The 21453-nt window shown below is 35.3% G+C and overlaps 1 protein-coding gene across 2 annotated transcripts; it reads left to right on the forward strand.

Moving 5' to 3' along the window:
* Nucleotides 1-10149, forward strand: LOC136208691 (DExH-box ATP-dependent RNA helicase DExH1). Of its 2 annotated transcripts, XM_065999801.1 has the most exons (16): nt 1-308; nt 729-874; nt 1238-1337; nt 1417-1632; nt 2319-2414; nt 3022-3297; nt 3622-3825; nt 3930-4088; nt 5498-5590; nt 5906-6120; nt 7060-7219; nt 7347-7620; nt 7712-7904; nt 8004-8190; nt 8354-8722; nt 9933-10149. In XM_065999801.1, the coding sequence occupies exons 1-16, from the start codon at nt 24-26 to the stop codon at nt 10062-10064; spliced, it is 3105 nt and encodes a 1034-aa protein (XP_065855873.1). In that variant the 5' UTR covers nt 1-23; the 3' UTR covers nt 10065-10149. The 2 variants fall into 2 exon arrangements, with proteins under 2 accessions (XP_065855873.1, XP_065855874.1); XM_065999802.1 differs by lacking the exon at nt 1-308 and having other exon boundaries at nt 737-874; nt 1234-1337.
* Nucleotides 10150-21453: the final 11304 nt, after the last annotated feature.

Here is a 21453-nt window from a genome sequence, read left to right on the forward strand (position 1 = left end):
CACTCCACTTCAGTCGGCATTAAATGTCACTGCGCTTAGTCGGCGCCAACTCTTGCTTCAGCTTCATTTCCTTCCGTTTCCGACTACCCTGGCCTTTATCCTCGCCATCTTCCTTTTTCTCTAATTTACGGATCTCTACTTTTGCCATGTCTCATCGTCCTAACTTCCAGGGCGGCCGCCGAGGTGGCGGTGGCGGTGGCGGCCGAGGCGGACGTGGTGGCGGTGGTCGTGGTGCTGGTGGTCGTGGTGAGCAGCGCTGGTGGGATCCTGTTTGGCGAGCGGAGCGGTTGAGAGAAAAAGCAACTGAGGTATTCGTTAATGTCGAGTGAATTTGTGTTTTCTGATTATTATTTGTCTCTAGGGTTTTAGCTGGTTTTATTGATGTTTATTTATAGAGTTGGATGACTTTGATCTTAAGTAAAACTGTGTGGAGAATTGAACTATCAAACTTTTAAAATCTAGGGAAATAGTTAAATTCGACCTTCTATAACGTATTGCCATGGGAGAATTTCCAATTGAAGCTGAATGGTGCCAACTGATAAACTTGCTCTGCTTTCAACTATAGAGATATGAAGCAAGTTCAAAGCTGAACTGATTTTTATGTTTTCTTTACGGACGCTTAGAATTCAAGATTCATTTCCTTTTTTTTTGTGGTTACATAAATTATAATTTCCTTTTGTTTGCATGTTAATTATATGTTTTTTTTTGTTTGCATTATCTACTTTTAGATGGAAGTTCTTGATGAGAATGAATGGTGGAATAAGATGGAGCAAATGAAGAATGAGAGAGAGCAGGAAATGATAGTCAAGCGTAATTATAGTCGTGCTGATCAGCAAATCCTTGCTGATATGTCTTTTCAATTGGGGCTATACTTGTAAGTGTTTTTTTAACTGGTTACTATATTTTTTTTTCTCTTATGAAAAACTGGTTACTATATTAAGTAATGCATCTAGAGTTTTGCAATGGACATTCTGGAGATAATCTAATTATGCAAGCAATGGAAAAAATTAAAATAAATCTTTGTATTTAATATGGATTTTATGATTTTCATCTGTTGAAGAACTTTTCAGAGTTGGACACTATTTGAAGTATACTCCACAAAGGGTATTTAATTGACTTTTGGTGTTGTTTATCCCCCACAACTTTGAGTAGATCTTGTTTGTTGATACTTTTTTTTTTTTCCGATTTTGAGGCTTCATCTTACAATTGATTTCCTTTTGTGTTTGTGGAAAGGAAGTCATGCTTACAATAAAGGCAAGACACTTGTGGTTAGCAAAGTTCCATTGCCAAATTATAGGGCCGATCTTGATGAGCATCATGGATCCACAAAGCAAGAGGTAAATATATGCAACCATATAAAGTTTAAATGTCATTGTTGGTTTAGTTTGGAATATTCTCATTTTGATATTTATGCAGATCCAAATGTCTAGTGAAACTGAGAGAAGAGTTGGTAAACTCTTGAATAGCTCACAGAGAGCAGCACCTGCAAATGGTTCCGTTGGAACATCTGGGCAGGCGAACAAACAATCGTCAGCTGATCCAAATATAATGAAGCCTGTTTCTATGTTGGAGACAGATTCGGCAAAGGAAAAGCTCAATGTTGAATTAAAGCAGAAGCAGGATAAAATAATGGTAAATTGCATAATCATTTTGCTTCAACATATGATCAATTCTTTTTGACTAGGTATAAGGTGCAAAAATACCCCTAACTTTGACAGCTCGGAGCAATTTTACCCCCTAATGTCTAAAATGGTGCAATTTTCCCTAACGTCTAAAATGGTGCAATTTTACCCTTGACGTTGGCAAGTTGGGTCAATTTGAAACATCATTATAAAACACAAATATCTGCACCAGTTCTTAAAAAAAAAAGATTTTACTTTTTTTGTGATTTAATTATAGAATTGGAGGTAAATATTTTTAAATTTGATAAAATATTTGATTTTTTAATTACAAAATACAGTATAATTTTTTAATTTTTATATTTATTTTTTCACGTTTATTCATGTGTTTGTGATCTGGTACTAATAAGTGAAGTGTAGATGACAAGATTCGTGACTGAGTAGACAGTTTGATGAATTATTTCTCAAATTGACCCAATTGTCAACATTGGTGTAAAAATTGCTCGTCTGTCAACATTAAGTGTAAAATTGCTCTTGGTTGCCAACGTTAGGGATAAATTTGATCCTAATTGTCAACATTAGGGGAATTTTTGCACCTTATCCCTTTTGACTATATATATGTACACTACAAAAAGTACATCATATGGTGACAGCTTGTCTGATTTCTGAATATTACTGCCACTTATTTCTTACTTTTAGGAAAAAGTTAGTATGAAAGGAATGAAGTCTTTTAGGGAGAAGCTTCCTGCATTTAAAGTGAGAGAGGAGTTTCTTAAATCTGTCGCAAAAAATCAGGTATACTTTTTCTGTCAACATCTGTGTTCTTAATGATTCTTACCAATAAGGGCAATTTTTTTACCTGGGATTAATAATCAGGGGTAGATGCAATTTTGACCTTCATTGCCCCTGTGAAAAGATTTAAAAAGAATAAAATATATTATTTACTTTGCTCCCATTAAATATTTAGTCCTTAGATTTGGCACCACCTAATTCATTGATCTAACTTAATGATTATACTTAGGGTAGACTTGCCAGTCTTCAAATGGACATTTATGATTATTTGAATTTTTTTGGCATATGTACTGTAATCTTCATTTATATGCGCACAAAAGTAGTACATACATTGTACATGCCATATACATTACCTCCAAATTTTTGAACTCTCTAAATAAGCCACTGAGCAGTAGTATCTCCCCTCATTCATTTACATCTGCTTGGATCACTTACCATCTTTTGCATCCAATAGATATTTTGATGTTTTCTCTTCTAGAAATGACTTGCCTGCTCATGCAACTGGATTAATGCTGTAACTTAGTAAATTTGTTGAGGAGAAAGTTTGATGCTTATGAGAGTTCTACTTACCTTTTGCTGATTCTCATTACCAACTTTTTCAAATTTTCAGGTTCTAGTCATTTCAGGGGAGACAGGTTGTGGCAAAACAACCCAGCTCCCTCAATATATATTAGAAGAAACTATAGCACGTCTTCGTGGGGCTGATTGTAACATAATATGCACACAACCTCGTCGTATATCTGCAATATCTGTTGCGGCACGAATATCATGTGAAAGGGGTGAAAATCTTGGCGAAACTGTTGGGTATCAGATTCGCCTAGAGGCAAAGCGCTCTGCACAAACCCGTCTCCTATTTTGCACCACTGGCGTTCTACTTCGGCAGTTGGTAATTGCTCTTGTCATATTTTCTTATTGTCTTAGCCGTTAGGCTTATGTAATGTTCAAATCTGCTTACGTGGTAGTTCTTAATTCATGCTCAATTCATTACATCCTAGACTGGGAAATCAATTGCATTTTGTCTTAAGCAATTTTGTTCCTGGTGCAACTTTGATTGGGTGACTTGTGAATTGGTAGTTCATTGCATATTGAATGTGAAATACTAGAGTTCAGATTATCTGCTTTTTTGATTATTTCTTTTTTTTGTAGACTTGACATCATAGTCTTACACCGTTCTAATCTTTTGCTTTCTGTACAATTTTTTGAACCACAGGTTCAGGATCCCAATTTAACAGGTGTGAGCCATTTGTTAGTGGATGAAATTCATGAAAGAGGCATAAATGAGGACTTTCTACTAATCATTTTACGTGATCTTCTTCCTCGTCGCCCGGATTTACGTCTTGTTTTAATGAGTGCAACCATTAATGCCAACTTGTTCTCTAACTACTTTGGAAATGCTCCCACTCTTCATATACCGGTATTTTCATCATTATGATTTTATAGAAATGGTATTTTGTACTTTCTGTGCTGTGTCCTATTTATTGGTTATTACTTCTTAAATCAGTTTGTTTATCTTGGCAGGGGTTAACTTTCCCTGTAGGTGAGTTATTTCTAGAAGACATACTGGAGAAATCTCGTTATAAAATCCAATCGGAGTCAGACAACTTTCAGGGAAATTCTAGAAGGAGAAAGAGAAGGGAGCCCGAGTCCAAGAAAGATGCTCTAACTGAATTATTTGAAGTATGCTCAAATTTTTTCGAACCTTAAAGCTTATGAATATGCTTACTTTTTTTTTCGGAATTTAATTGATTGTATGCATTCTGTATATAGTTTGGTTCAATCCATAAACTACATAGTCAACTGATAGCCGTGATAGTTGAACCATCAGTTTGGTGATTCTTCCCAACATAGTTGTTAAAGGGCACGACTCGGGTGTGCCTTAGTCAAGGCTCAAGGTCCTCCGCGTAATAAGTCCTAGGCCTAAGCAAACTTGGAAGAGGGTGATTGAGAGTGATATGAGTTTATTGGGGATTGAGGAAAATATGGTAGTGGATAGGACAGAGTGGAGGGAGGGAGAGAATTGATGTCGCTGACACGACTTGATTTCACGATTTGGTATGACGGTTCATGTAAGTAAAAAAGAATAAGAAGAGACATAAAATAGAAGGGAGGGAAGAACAGTATGAGACATAAAGGGGAGTGCGACACAAGAAACCATCAGAAGTTTGCTGTAGTTCTAGTATCTTAGTCTACATTGTCAAACACTTAACTTGGTGTGCTTGATGTTTAATCCTATGTTTTTATGTGGTTTTGTCTCATTTGTGTGGTTATAAGTGTGTTTTTTAGTTTATCATAACTTGTGCCTTACTACTAATAGAGCATTAGTCACATTAGTTTCAAATATTGATAATTGGATTTTGTATCTTTTTTTTTCCATTTTCCTCGCCTAGGCTCCAGGACCCTAGCGCCTTAGTGCTGTTGCGCCTTTAACAAGAATGCTGCCTAATCCACAATAATTTGTCTCGCATTTGAGTTTATAATCAACCATTGTGCAGAAGTTGGTCATTAGTTTACCATAAAAGCGTATTATTCTATTGCATCTTAAAACAGAGTGCTTTCATGACCTTAAACTGGAATTGACGAAGGAAACTTACAAGTTACAACATCCACAAATGATCTTTATAATCACTGTTTGTTTGCATGGTGACGATAACTGTCTTCAACCTAAATCGTACCTTGTAAAAACAGTCCAATGATTGAACTCAAGTGCTACACAGAAATAACCTACATTTACAATATGATCACAAGTCATAAATTTGAGGCTAGCATCCATGTCATGCATTCGTATTCTTGCAGTCAGAGGTTATAAACTTAATGTTAGTGAATTGGGTAGAAAGTAGAAACTGTAAACGTTGAAAGACACGATAAGACCAGAAAGTCTCATTTAAATATTTTCCCTTTCTAATTGCTATTACTTTTCTGATGATTTTTTGTTCCTGTGTTTATGTTGGCTGATGTTTCTGGGTAGCAGTTCTCCCAATAAATCTGCATTTATTAGTAGTAGAAGAGCAGAAATATTTTCAGGTTAAAGACCTCCTGTGATTTATGTTATGTTAGTATTCACTAGATTGTTTCATGTTTTTGTGCAGGATGTTGATATTGATTCCAAATACAAGAGTTACAGTGCCTCCACTCGAATTTCTCTTGAAGCTTGGTCGGGTTCACTGCTTGACCTTGGTCTGGTTTGTACTTTGAGAAATTAATTTATTGCATTTGCTTCACTATACTACACAAACCAACTCTTTTTGTCAAAGGAATTGTCTGTGTATTCAAAGTCGATGCCTTTTTCTGTTTAATTGATTTTTTCTCCGATTATGATGCTTGTAAAAGAAAAAATGTTGTACCTGTTATAATAACATGTATATATATTGCATCCAGTAAGATACTATTCATCTGCAGTTACTATATAATAGCTGTTCTGCCCACATCAAATGGTAGCCTTTGGGATTTACTTTAAATTATTTTATAATTAATTACCTTTGGTACTTGTGTTGTAGGTGGAATCAACAATTGAATTTATTTGTCGCCATGAAGGAGCTGGTGCAATTCTTGTTTTTCTTACAGGGTGGGATGAGATATCCAAACTACATGATAAGATAAAAGGAAACAGACTTCTTGGTGACCAAAGCAAATTTCTAGTCCTTCCCTTGCATGGTTCTATGCCTACCGTCAATCAGCGTGAAATATTTGACCGTCCTCCCCCTAACAAGAGGTAAATAACTTTGTACCATAATTCTTCTCGTTTCATCTCCTTGGAATGTATGGAAAATAAAATCCCTTGTTTTATCTGAAGCCTTTCTTAATTTTCAAAATTTTCATTGAGATCAAGTTGGTTTTGCTGTTGCTGCATATTCTGATAGAAAAGATTTGGCTCCTGACATTGCAGAATGTGAACAAATTACTGATTTTTGTAACTTTGCTGTGCATGTGTAAAGAATATTTTGGTGTCTATATCTCTGCTTGATGCTCATAAAAGCAGGAAATGGTTATTTGGATGAAATGGAGGGTGGTATTTTGTGAAATTGATGTGTTTGTCAAGATTACCATGCATGCCCTGCTAGCAAGATAATTGTGGTCATATGAATACGTAATTGTGGTTTCTATTCAGACATGCATACAGTACAACTAAATGCGTCCACGGCGGTTTGAAGCTGTTTACAAGGCCCAGAAAGAATTCCTTATTCCATTTTTTAATCATCCTACTCTTGTTTATGTCTGTCTTCTCTTCTGGTTCATGTATCAGATGCATGCACGCGAACATGTCATATATGTGCACATGAGCATCCTAGTTCCTGCATATATCAACAATGTTGATTATGTGGTAAAATTTAGTTGTGATAAACTGCCCTCAAAATTGTTAGTTGAAATACCTATCTTATGGGTGAAAATTAAGAATTGTCTTTGCGTATTTGTTTTCCAATTGGGCACCTTTTGGCAAGTGTTTTAATTTTAATTTTTTTTAATTGTTTTGCCAGTACCTGGAGATTCGTACTTTTTGAATATATTATTCCTTCCCTAAAATTTTTTGTGCATGTTAAATGGATTATTTCAGACACAAGTGGTTTTACTTATTATGTAACTCCATTTTATCAAATTTTCTGGCTCTCTCTCTCTATTCTGAATAATCCTTTGTGCCTTTTTTTTTTTGAAGAAAAATTGTTCTTGCAACAAATATTGCGGAGAGTAGCATCACTATAGATGATGTTGTGTATGTTGTGGACTGTGGGAAGGCCAAGGAAACCAGTTATGATGCTCTAAACAAGCTGGCTTGTCTGTTACCATCATGGATTTCGAAGGCTTCAGCACATCAGGTATTCAGAAGTATCATCCAAACATAATGGCGGACTATCGCTGTCTCCTTCCTAATGTTAAACTTGAAGCTAAACAATCCTGTCAGACTCACAATTAAAAACATTCTCTCAATTTGTGAAAATTCAGAGACGAGGTCGTGCAGGCCGTGTGCAACCTGGAGTTTGTTATAGATTATATCCAAAAATTATTTATGATGCAATGCTCGAGTATCAATTACCTGAAATACTCCGAACACCTCTACAAGAACTATGCCTGCACATTAAAACTTTGCAGCTTGGACCTATTGCATCATTTTTGGCGAAGGCACTTCAGCCACCTGATCATCTTTCTGTTCAAAATGCCATTGATCTACTCAAAACTGTTGGAGCTTTGGACGATAATGAGGAACTTACTCCACTCGGTATGTGCCCATTTGAATTGTATTTACCCTTTTATATATTTGGTTTGGCCTTTTGGCATCTGCTGTATTCTAAGTTGATAAAGTTCAACAGGTCGTCACCTCTGTACTCTACCACTGGACCCAAATATTGGGAAGATTCTTCTAATGGGGTGCATCTTTCAGTGCCTAAATCCTGCCTTAACAATTGCGGCTGCTCTTGCATATCGTGACCCATTTGTTCTTCCAATAGATAGGAAAAATGAGGCAGATGCTGCGAAGAGATCCTTTGCTGGTGATTCTTGCAGGTTTTGGGTTAAATCTTGCTGTCGTGCTCCATTGTGAAAGCATTTTATGATACGGTTTGTGATTGTGTTGCTAAAACATATGTACATTCTTTGATGCAGTGACCACATTGCACTTGTTAAGGCTTTTGAAGGGTATAGGGAAGCAAAACTTAACCGAAATGAAAGAGCATTTTGTTGGGAGAACTTTTTATCCCCAATAACTTTGCAGATGATGGAGGATATGAGAGAGCAGTTTCTAGGACTTCTATCAGACATCGGTTTTGTGGACAAATCCAGGGGTCCTAGTGTAAGATACTAGATTTTGAAATTTCATTGTTGCTCAATTCGAGATTCCAAGAGTTGTACCGTGCTATTGATTTTCAATTATCATTTTGTTTAAGCTTCATCTATACCATGTGCTATCCATCTGAACTAAGAATAATTGACAGATTTAACATGCTTTGTTGCAGGCTTACAATCAGTACAGCTATGACTTGGAGATGGTATCAGCAATCCTTTGTGCTGGACTTTACCCAAATGTTGTGCAGTGCAAGAGACGAGGAAAGCGCACAGCACTATATACTAAAGAAGTTGGTAAAGTCGACATCCATCCTGCATCTGTAAATGCTGGAGTTCATCTCTTCCCCCTGCCTTACATGGTTTACAGTGAAAAGGTGAAAACTTCTGGTATTTACATCCGGGACTCGACTAACATATCAGATTATGCTTTGCTTCTGTTTGGTGGTAATCTCATTCCTAGCAAAAACGGGGAAGGTATTGAGATGCTTGGAGGTTATCTTCACTTCTCTGCATCTAAGAATGTATTAGAATTGATACGGGTGAGTTTGGCTTTTCTCATTTAGTTCAATTCTTAATACTTTTAGCTCTTTTTTTTTTCTTTTTTCTTTAACCTGACACTTCTAAAAAGTATAGTTATTAATGGTGATGCCATGGCACAAGGCACACAAGGCTCAAAGTCGTCCGCCTTAGCACCCCCTAAGGCAAACAGTGTTGCTCCGGTGACGCCAAGGTGCACATGGACATGGTTATGAGGGGTGCGCCATACATGTTATTTTTTAGGGTTTTATATTATTGACCCACATGTTCAATCTCCACTATTGGATTAGACACATTTACTGTCCAGAAATAAACAAAAATAAAAGGAAAGGAGACAGACTTGCAAACTGAACAATCATAGAAAAAAAATAGAGAAAGATGCATAATCTTGAAGTTGGAGACTTTTGCTAAGAAGTAGCTATTAGTCATCTTAGGATTTACTATTTAGTTGAATACCTTAACTTTAGAACATAAGTTTTATTGCATGTTAGAATTTATTATTGAGAAGGATTAAAACCCTATTTGGCCCCTGTGGTATCCAAAACTTTGTCATTTGCCCCCGTTTGCCCCGTTTGACCCATTTTGGTTGAAAAATTATTCAATTTATTAAAGTTTTCGCATGACGCAATTTTTAATATGCGGCATGTACAACACCAATTGTTTTAATTTTTTTCCATATAAACTTAATATGTGGATAAATAAGGATTTTTTTTCTTCTTATTTTTCATATATAAAGTCTATGAAAAATAAATAATTAAAACAATTGTCATGTGTACATATCACGTGTCAAAATTTGCGTTGTAAGAATTAACAAATTGGATAATTCTTTTTATCCAAAATGGCTTAAATGTTACCCGATGATAGTACAGGGGGCAAATGACAAAATTTTGGATAGTAGAGGGGCCAAATAAGCCTTTATGCCTATTGAGAATATTAACATGATTTTTTTTTTTTTTTTTTTTTTTGTGCATTTTGATTTTAATTACAATTCCTTATATTTGAAATATTATCATTTATGGTGGTCCTATATAAATTTATTCTTTTAATCCGTCTCGAGTCGCTCCGGTGCTCGTTGGCGCCTTGCTCCCTGCGCCAAGGCTCCAGGACCCCCTTGTGTCGTAGGGTGCCTTACGCCTTCAATGACTATGCTAACAAGTGTAGCAGCACCTCAAATATGTTAAGAAACTGGGTCTTATAAATGACTTTTTGCAGAAACTGAGGGCTGAGCTAGACAAGCTTCTGAGGAGGAAGATTGAAGAGCCAGGCTTGGACATTTCTTTGGAGGGGAAGGGAGTTGTTTCTGCCGTGGTTGAATTACTGCACAGTTATAATGTACGTCATTGACATTTTGAGTTTCTTTAGTACTAATATTCTTTAGGACTAATTTTGACGTTATTTATTTAATATATTATAATCTTTTTGTCCTTGATATGTGGTATACAAAACTTAAATCAACTTTAGTTGAACTAAGATAAACGGGAGTTGTTTAGGACATACTTCCTCCATTCCATAATATCTGTCACTTTTAACCATAATCTAAATTCCATTTTGGCGCTTTTAGACTTTCAATGTTCTTTTTTCAAGCTTAGAATCGTGAAAGTGTCATGGAATTTAGAAACTGTATTAAATTCATTGTTTAGAGCTAATCAGATTTGAGTTTATGCGTTAAATAATTTTGAGTTTTTCTAAACCATTCTAAATTCAAGACAAATTAATTGCTGCTTAATCCTAGTGAAAACAACAAAAATGACAGATATTATGGAACGGAGGGAGTAGTTACTAAAGGTGCGCCTTACGTAAGGCTCAAGGTAGTGAGCCTTGATTGCACAAGGCAAGGCGCAGTTTAAAAGGCTCTCGCCTGGGCTTGGGAGCCTGAGTCAAGGCGTGTCTCAGTAACATATACTGTTTTCACAAGGTTTTTTTTCCTTTTTACTGTTTTGTGTAAAACAAATTGTTGATTAATCTCCACCACTAATCTAATTTAATTAAACTTAATCTTAACCTTTGATCTAAATAAGAATATCAAGAGATGTAAATAAAAATAGTAACATACTGTTTTCACTAGGGAGGTTTTTTTTTTACTGTTTTATGTTAATGTCTCTACGAAGTATGAACTTAACTTGGTGTTTTTGACATTTAGTTATGTTTTTTTAGGTGGTTCTGTCTTGTTTATGTGGTCATAAGTCTTTTTCTGGTTTATGCTTCAATTCAAACTAGTAATGAGTATTAGTCATATTGATACCAAATATTCATATACTTTAACTAGTAAATTAGTAACAGAGTATATATTTTTCTTCTGCGCCTCGTGTTCTTCAGTCTCACGCCTTGCGTTGCACCTTGAGACTAAGCTCCACGACCCCTTAGCGCCTTATTGTGCCTTGTTCCAACAATTATGGCTTAGGATATATTTTTACAGTGAAGAAAAGAATCAAATATAACCCACATCTTACTATCTTGTCAAAAGATATTTCATTTCTCCGAAGCTCTTGCTTCTTACATTAAGTAATTGAGAAAAGGAAAAGAAAACATGCCTGTGGTAAAGATGGTCTTCAACAAAAATCACTTAAAACGGTAAATAATTTATTAGTGCCTACATTTTCACCGAAGACATGTTTAGTCCTCGTATTTTAATAATACATTGTTTAGTCCTTAACTTTTGTTTAATTATTAAACAGTTCAAATATTTGAATAATTAAACAGTTTAGTCTCTCTATAAGGCACTAAACTGTTGAATAACTAACAGTGTGTGTAGATAAAAATGTAGGAATTAATAAATTATTGGGATAAGTTCAAATAAAACCCCTGTGATTTAACGTTTTGACGATCCAGTACCGGTATTTTCGAGCAACAATAACCCCGTGGTTGGCAATTTCGGTCACTTTTGGATTAACTCCCAAATTTGGCGGTTAACGACCTCGAAATGAAAATTTTCAAGAATTTAAGGATATTTTAAGCAACTTTAGTTTTTGAACTTTTTAGTTTTGAGGTTATTTAGGTGTTGTTTGGTGAGGAGAGAGAAAGTTAATGTTTAGAGAGATTCAAATATGGAAAATAAAAATTGAGGTTCCCTATTAAATATGATACTAAACAACTTTAATTTTTGAAAATTTTCATTTTGAAGCCATTAACGGCCTAATTTTGCAAAAGTCGATTCAAAAGTGACCGAAATTGCTAACATTTCCTACCATAGGGTTATTTTTGCTCCAAAAAATACTACAGGTACCAGATTGTTAGAATATGAAACCACATGGCTTCTTTTTGAACTTATCCCTAAATTATTTACCTTCGCTTAAATACGGAAACTTAAATAATTCATTTAAGTTGTCAGCGACCCAGCTGCTATGCTTGTAGTTGTAGATGAGGTATCAATAGTTACAGATTTGAAATAGAAGCAGGACATTATAAATAGGGAGTATCAATAGGTAGCTGAGGTAGAGAGGTTTGTAGCGAAGAGCTTTAGTTACTTGTCCCGATTTAAGTCTTTCTGTTAGCTTTTGGGTGACTACACCATAATCCCACCTTCAACAGGCATTCTATTTCTTCCTGGTTGAAGTTTGTGCTTAGTTGTTCGTCAGCCGCATCTATTACATTCCCTCCCAGGTAAAGCACCTAAACCCATTTTACCAATGGAATTTCTAGGGCTACTATGCCGAAACTATACATGTCTGATTCTTTGGTAGCTTTCCGTCATATGCATATTCCGGGGCAACATAACCCCAAGTACCTACTGTTGTTTGAGTCCTGAATTGTGTATCAACAAGCTTTGAAACCCCAAAATCACCAAGGTTAACACTAGAATCAGTGTCTAGAAGTACATTAGCTGGTTTGATATCTCTATGAAGGACAGATTTCCCTGCTTCATTAAGATAGTGAAGTGCTGAAGCCAAACCTTATGGCTACTCTGTAACGGACCTGACATTCATTTATGCACCACCTGGCATCCACGTGTTGGTTATTTTTTATGAAAAAAAAACAAAATTTAGTTGTTTTTCATAAAAATAACTGACATGTGGCTGCCATGTGTCATCTCAGTTAGACATCTGAGTTAACTCATGCTCATGTGTCAGCCATGACATCATTCTGATGGATTTTAACCATTAAAATCGCCGGAGTGACCTAATTGAGATAAAACTCAAAGTTAAGTGATTTTATTGAGACAAATTGAAGTTGAGTGACCATTTTGAGACAACCATGTAATTTCAGTGACCAACGATGCATTTAACCCCTTTGAAACCCCTAAATCACCAAGCTTAACACTAAAATCAATCAGTGTCTAGAAGTACATTAGCTGGTTTGATATCTCTATGAAGGACAGGTTTCCCTGCTTCTTCATGAAGATAGTGAAGTGCTGAAGCCAAACCTTATGGTTACTCTGTAACGGACCTGACATCCATTTATGCGCCACCTGGCATCCACGTGTTGGTTATTTTTATGAAAAAAACTCAAAATTTAGTTGTTTTTCATAAAAATAACCGACATGTGGCTGCCATGTGTCATCTCAGTTAGACATCTGAGTTAACTCATGCTCACATGTCAGCCATGGCATCATTCCGATGGATTTTAACCACTGAAATCGCCGGAGTGACCTAATTGAGACAAAACTCAAAGTTAAGTGATTTTATTGAGACAAATTGAAATTGAGTCACCATTTTGAGACAACTATGTAAGTTCAGTGACCAACGATGCATTTAACCCTTTTGAAATCCCCAAATCACCAAGCTTAACACTAAATCAGTGTCTAGAAGTACATTAGCTGGTTTGATATTCTATGAATGTCAGATTGCCCTGATTCTTCGTTAAGATAGTGAAGTGCTGAAGCCAAGCCTTATGGCTACTCTGTAACCGACCTGCCGTGGAAGAGCTTTCCTTTTGCTGAATACATGAGTGTCTGAGGCTGCCATCTGGCATGTAGTCGTAAACTAGCAAGAGTTGATCTCGCTCGTGACCCCTTCCAATGAATTGAACCAGATTTCTATGCATCAAACGACTTATTACTGTGAAAATAAATTGTTTTGAGGTCATTTAGGTGTTGTTTGGTTACGAGAGAAAGTGAATTTTTGAGGTCATAAATTGTTATTTTGGAAAATAAGAAATATGGTTTCATGGTAAATGTTTTAAATAATTTTAATTCTTGAATATTTTCATGTTTAGGTCGTTAACGGTCATTTTAAGACGTTAGTTAAAGTTTAGTGGCCATAATATTAGAAAGTGTAGAATTAAGTGATTTTTTTATGTTGCTTTTTGAAGTTTAATGACCACAACGCGACAATGAGTAAAGCTCAGTGGTCATAATTTTGAAAGTGCGGAGTTAAGTAAAAATCAATTGATTTTCGTTGAGAAATCAATTGATGATTTTTGCTTAGGATGAGGATTCAATCGATGATTTTTGCTTATTGATTGATGATTTTGATTGGCTTTAGTTTGGGGTCCAAATAGGGCAGCATGCATTTTCTGAACCTATTTAAACCTCACACTAATCAATCTTTTTCGAATCAGAGGGGTCTGTATTTGGTAATGTGATACTTCATGTGTTCCATAATAGATGTTTTTTAAGATTAAATCATAAATCATATGGAGTGAAAAAATATAATTAATTTTATCTAAAAAAACTTTGTTATTTTTATATTAATTTGCATCTTAATTAATTTTTATATATTTTCAATTTAAATAGAGATATATTTGGTAAAAATCAATTAATATGTATAAATTGAATCAAAACTTCATAAGATATTTTTTTTTTTAAAAAGACGCCTATTGTGGAACAGATAGGGTATAATTTATGTTTATTTGTATAATTTATGTTTATTTTTATCAAGTTTGTTAGATACATTTGTACTTAAACAAATCTATTTTATTAATTTAATGTATATCTCAATTCCAGTTTTTTAATAATAATAAAATTAAGCAATAAGATATAAATACTTTTCTCCAGAAAAAAGTAATGAGTAATTTTGTCTTTTTTTATTGGAACCAATAGAAAAGTTTGATTAACTTCAGTTTTATAAATTTTGATTCGATGTTTTTATTTTGATTAAAAAATGAATGAAGGGTTAAAAATCGCCTCATAAATTCGTAGGATTGGTAGGCGAGATGAGTTAGAGTAAATCAAATTGATAATATTTGATAAATTAGATTAGTTAGTGTGAACTATTCTAAATTGATAATATTTAACAAGTTAGTTCAAATTTGATAATGACAGATTGTATGAGGAGTGTTTTCTTAAATATTTTGGTCAAGTTAATACACCAATTTTGGAATTTGACTAAACAGATAATTTCTCCTAACTTTAGGGACTATTTTGACACTTAATTGGATTAAAAATTAAAGGGTCAATGGGCAAAAGTGCTCCTAACGTTTTGGGTTAGGAGCAATTTTATTCCTAACGTCTAAAATAGTGTAATTTTACTTCTAACGTTTTTAGTTAAGAGTAATTTTACCCCTAACGTTGATAATTTGGGTCAATTTCAAAAATAATTCATTAAATTGTATGTTCAGTATGAATCTTGCTATCTATATTTCACACGTGCGTCATTTTAACACTAACAAATCACAATTATATGTTGGGATGTGAAAAAAAATATACTGTCTTTTGTACGAATTAGATAAAAAATTAAAAAAATTCACCAAATATATAAATATTAATCTTTAATTATATTATTAAATTATAAAAAACATGAAACGAATTGATATGAAATTGGTGTAAAATAAGGAACAAAAATATATTTTTTTATAATAGTGTCTGAAATTGATCTAAATTTATCAACGTTAGGGTAAAATTGTTTTTGGCTATAAATTTTAGAGGTAAAATTGTACAATTTTAAACGTTAGGGTTAAAATTGCTCCTGATTCAAAACGTTAAGGGTATTTTTGCATCTTAATCCAAAATTAATTGGACTCCACAGATGTCAGCAACAATAAGGATTATTCTTGGTTGACTCTTAATATAGTTTGACGAGAACAGCCTCTAAGGGAATCTCCAGCCTCTAAGGGAATCTCCAAATCATTATCATAGTGGAGAGTTACAGAGGTAAACATCAAATTTAATTTTAACTTTTGAAGGGAATTACACATTTAGCTTTAAAGTATGAAATTGTTCAAATTTAACCATAACGTTTCAAAGTAAAATCAATTTTAATCTTACGTTATTGAAAATTAGAAAAAACTAGTTTGATTAATATTTATCTGTTAAGGCCTTTCAAATATCAATTATGTTTAAGATATTTAGTGTATTACTAACAAAATATTTAGGGGTTAGACAAGCCAGAGACAATAATAAAGTTTTGTTAATGAAGCTTCTTTGGAGAATGTGGCAATCCCTGTCGGCTCTTTGGATTCGGTTATTGTGTGGAAAGTACAGAAAGGATAGGATCTTTGGGGGCCCTAAAGAGAGAGTTCTTAATTGTTCTTTCTTATGAAAAGGGGTTAATGCAGTGTTCTCAGAATTTTGTTCTGGGATTGGTTGGTCGATGGGCAATGGCAGATCTATTAGTTTTTGAAATGACACCTGGCTTGGGAAGAAGCCTTTATTAGAGGTGTGTACTTCTCCTCCGCCTCTGGGGATACGTAACTGGAGAGTTGCTGATGTCGTGAACTCGGAGGGAGATTGGATTTGGGCGAGATTTGAGGCTTACCTTGATCTGGAAACGCTTTTGATGATTCGGGGAGTTAAAGTTAGCAATGCAGAGGAAGATGGGGATAATCACTGTTGGTCCCTTGCGAACAATAGGGCTTACTCTTGCAAATCTGCGTTCGAGGCGTTCTATCTCAATTCGGATCCTCCGCCAGTCGCTTGGAAGAACATTTGGGCCTTAAAAGTTTCTCATCGCATCAGGAGTTTCCTGTAGCTTGGTGCAAAAGATAGGTTGCTTACAAATGTGGAAAGGAAAAGACGCCACTTGGTGGAGGCTGATACTTGTAGTAGATGCAAAGCTCAAACTGAAACTACCTGCCATGTCTTTAGAGATTGTGTGAAAAATAAAAAGGTATGGATGGAAATTCTTTCGGCCCATTTGCTTCCTAATTTCTTGGCCTATTCTGATCGTGATTGGTTTATGGACGGAGTTAGGGGTTTGTTATTATCTGAGCTAGAGCATGAGACTATCCTCTTTGCCGTTGTCTGCCACCAGCTTTGGCATTGGAGGAATGTCGATATTTTTGGAGAATGAGCAATTACCATTCCTAATTTACGTTCTTTTTTCTCTAAAAAAATCAATACTATTATTAAAAGCTTCAAAGAGGATAGCTTATCCAGTACTATCCAAAGGAATGTGGTTCACCTTTTGGGATGGAGTAGACCTGGTGAAGGGATCGTGAAATTGAATAAAGATGGCTCGTGTTTTGTGGATGGCAGAATTGCGGCTAGTGGTGTTTTGAGAGACGCGGGTGGTGTGGGTGTCTGGCTTTGCTCAGAACCTAGGTATGGGCTCGTCCTTCACTGTTGAGCTCTGGGGATCTTCTCTGGGCTTAAGCACGCCAAAAACCTAGGTTTGAAGAGATTGCTTGTGGAATCAGACAACTTAGAAGCAGTTAAAATTATGTTCTTCCTTCGACACCATCAACTTTGGGCATGTCTTCAGGGAGCAGAACAGGGTTGTAGACCGCCTCGCTGCTGAGGGCCATGTGAGGATGTTGGGAATCTTTACTTTTTCGTCTCCTCCGGGTTTTCTCTTATCTTTGCTTTCAGATGATCTTGTTGGGGTTAGCTTTCCTAGGCTAATCCCGGGTTAGTTTTTGGGTTTGTTTGTTTGTTTCTCTTTTCTTTTCCTACCAAAAAAAACAAAATTTTTAATTTTTAAAATGCTAAAAACTAAATTTGCTATATATAAGTTAATCATAATTTTTTTTTATCAAACTGTCTAACATATTTACTAGTATGTTATTAATATAGTTATAAAAAAGTAACAAAAAATATATGAAACTGTTTTAATTTCTCGACAGACTTGTTTGGAAGATCTGATGTGACAGTTATATAGTAATCAAATCAGTTTTTTTTTTTTCAAATTTTCGATAACATATGGGTAAAACTGACCTTGCTTGTTAGAGTCAAATTTGCAATATTTCATATAACATGACTAAATTTGAACTTCGTTTGAAACATTAGAATCAAATTTATAATTTTTTTATATAATTTTAATAAATTAATAATTTATGTTTTTTGACCCTAAAAATTATCGAAAAAATGAGTTAAAAATCCTTATAAAAAAATTAAAATTGAAACAAATAAGAGCTTTATTAAAAAAAAAAAAAAGAAGAATTTCATTGGATTAGAAATTCATGAACTCTTATGTTGAAATATATAATTCAAATTAACTAGGCTACTTTGAACAGTGAAAATATACTAATATAAACAAATAGGATTAATTATATATACATATCATGTGGTTTGATCAATTTGGCAGACGAATAAACACAATTTTGTGATTGTCGCCGTTACCAAAACTAAGGCAAATGAATGTAATCTATTAGCTTCTTCTCCTTCTTCTTCATACTAACATTGGAAAAATTTGTTAAACGTTGGAGTTCTCAGCGTTCTATACGCTAGGAATTCCAACATAATTCTGAAATTTCTAGAATTCTGAATTTCAAGAAGAAGACTTATTTTCTGAAACCGCCCTTCTGATTTAACATAATTAATCAGTTGTCTTGATTTTAGTAACAGTGACAATCATATAATTGTGTTTGAAAAAAAAATATATCACATATATCTATCTATCAATCGGCCAAAGCATAAGATATGTATATGTAATTAATCTAAACAAATACAGTAAAATGAGATACAGTATGCCAGAGCCGCAGGAAAGGGGGACTTGGAATTAAAAAAACACATGACTTTAATTTGGCTTTAGTAGCGAAGCTTAGTTGGAGAATCTTGAATGAGCCTGAAACGCTTTGGGTCCAAACTTTGAGCCAAAAATACATGGGAGGAAATGCAATTGCAGAAAATATCAAGGCGAAACCGAGGCATAGCCAAATATGGAAGTGCGTTGTGAAGGGAGCTGAAATACTAGAGAAAGGGCTAACCCGAGCGGTGAAATCAGGCCGTCAAACTAGTTTCTGGATGGATCGATGGGTGGATGGTAGCCGGCTGATTGACAAAACTTATGCCCCTGTTCCGGAAGCGGAGACCAGGAAAACAGTCGCAGAGTATTGGGAAGCAGACCCTGGATGGGATTGGCATTGCCTGAGCCAATATCTACCTCAAAATGTGTTATTCAAACTTGCCTCACAGGTTCTGATGGTGGATTCGCAGGAAGAAGACGAGTGGTACTGGGAGGAGACGGCATCGGGAATGTTCACTGTCCGATCCGCCTACTCTCTGTACAAAGGAGCAACGCACGGATCGACAAACGATCAAGAAGCGGGCTGGGATTACATATGGAGTTTGAAAGTGACGGAGAGGATGAGAGCCTTCTTGTGGACCGTAAGGCATGAGGCGATTATGACGAACCATAACAGAAAAAGACGGCACCTGAGTCTAGAGGACAGATGCCCATCGTGCTCGGAATCAGAGACTATTATCCACGCTCTTCGGGACTGCAGAGAGGCGAGGAAGGTTTGGGATTACCTTGTGCCAGCCAATAGACGGACGGAGTTTTTTAGAACACCCCTGAAAATCTGGATGGACGGGAATTTGAATATAACAGCGACGTGGAGAGATCTGGAGTGGCCGAGCCTGTTTGCTGTAACTTGTTGGTGGATCTGGAGGTGGAGAAATGAGGTGGTGTTTTTGTCGGAACCTGATTATCGTGATAAGTTGGATTTCATACTGTCACAGGCGAAGGAGATAGCTACTGTTTCCGAGAGCTGTAACGTGATGAGCCAAGGGTTTTACACCGATGTGTCGATCTGCTGGAAACCGCCGGAAAACGACTGGATAAAAGTGAACACCGACGGAGCGAGTAAAGGGAACCCGGGGTTTGCTTTTACAGGAGGGCTTATGCGCGACAGGAATGGGAACTGGAAGGGCGGTTTTGCGGGAAATCTGGGCATTTGCACAGCAGATTTGGCGGACCTTTGGGGGATATTCTACGGGCTATCTTTAGCTTGGAAGTCAGGGTTCAGAAGAGTGATAATTGAATCAGACTCGAAGAAGATGGTGAGGATGGTTAATTAAAGAGGAAATTGCTATCACAGATACAGCTGGCTTGTTGAGGCGACTAGGACGCTTATTAAGCGGAATTGGGATGTTACAGTGGCTCATATCTTCAGGGAAGGTAATAAAGCCGCTGATTGGTTGGCGAACTTCGCAGGAACTCTCTCTCTAGGTCACCACGAGTGTGTTGTGCCGCCTGCAGGCCTCCAGAATATCCTTGACGCTGACATGAACGGTGCAGCAACGGTCCGCCGTGTTAGAATATAATGTTCCTTTAGTTTTGTTTTCCTTTCTGCTCGGGGTCTGACCCCTCCTTGTTACCAAAAAAAAAAAAAGAATACTCTATATAGGAATAACCTCTATTTTGTTATAAAAAAATTCGGTCCTAGCTTGGGTCAGTTATAAATAGGAATAACCTCCCAAACATTATTTGTTATACACTTTTCAAGTCTCACCTTTAGAAACTATACCTCTATATAGTAATAATTATATATTTATATATATATATATATATATATATATATATATATATATATATATATATATATATTAAGAATTCAAACTAAATTATAAAATATTTAAAAAAAAACTATTGAAATTATCCATGAGTTGGAAACACAAACTACAACTTCAAATTATAAATATTTACTATTCTCATTGATATTTACATTTTTCCCATAAAACTCTTCCAATTATCTATATATTGAAAACCTAGACTCTAAATTGAAATTCTAAATATTTAATTTGTTCCATTAATATCTATTGTTAAACATTATATATAAACCATGCATGCCTATGATACTCTTAACCAAGTATCGAGCAAATTTAAAATTTTATGTGTTGAGAAATTTTATTATACTAAACTCTATTTAGTAATAACCTCCCAATTGTTATACAAATAGTCCGGTCCTAAGTGTATTCCTATATAGAGGTTTTACTGTATAAAGGGATGTAAAGAGATATTAGGCTTAATACATCATTTGCCCCCTGAACTTGTCCAAAAAGTTTAATTAGCTCCCTGAACTTTCAAAGTATTCTGATAGTCCCCTGAATTGGCATAAAATATTCAGTTAGCCCTCTGAACTTGCGTAAAATGTAATCAATTGATCACCCGGTCGTAAAAAAGTAAATTAAATGCAGAAAATGTATTCCGCGCATCTTAGAATGTTATTACATAATTAAAAAATAGATTAAAAATGAAGTTATTGCTTGCTCAACTATACAAATTGTCTTCTCTAATATTAGAATCATATACTCTGATTTTGGTCGTTTTACTTTTTTTTACGACCGAGTGATCAATTGATTACATTTTACTAGGACTGTAAACGGGGCGGGTTAGGGCGGGGATTGCATTAACCATCCCCGATCATTGGTCTATCGGAAATTCCCCGTCCCCGTCCCGAATAACATATAGGCAAAATTTTGGCGACCATCCCCGTTAACTTTTTAATTTCTTTACTTTTTTTTAAGGTTTTCAACGTTTTGATTATCTAAGATTTCCATCCTCGCGGAGAATCCCTATCCCCGGTGCATGCATTACTTATTAGCTTTCAATTTTTTTTTATTTTATAATTTCTAATCCCAATTGCATAGGTTCCGTTTTAATTTTAAACCAACTTAGTTAAAGCTCTTACTTAATCT

This window comes from Euphorbia lathyris, chromosome 10 (assembly GCF_963576675.1).
Source record: "Euphorbia lathyris chromosome 10, ddEupLath1.1, whole genome shotgun sequence".
NCBI classification, from domain to species: Eukaryota; Viridiplantae; Streptophyta; class Magnoliopsida; order Malpighiales; family Euphorbiaceae; genus Euphorbia; species Euphorbia lathyris.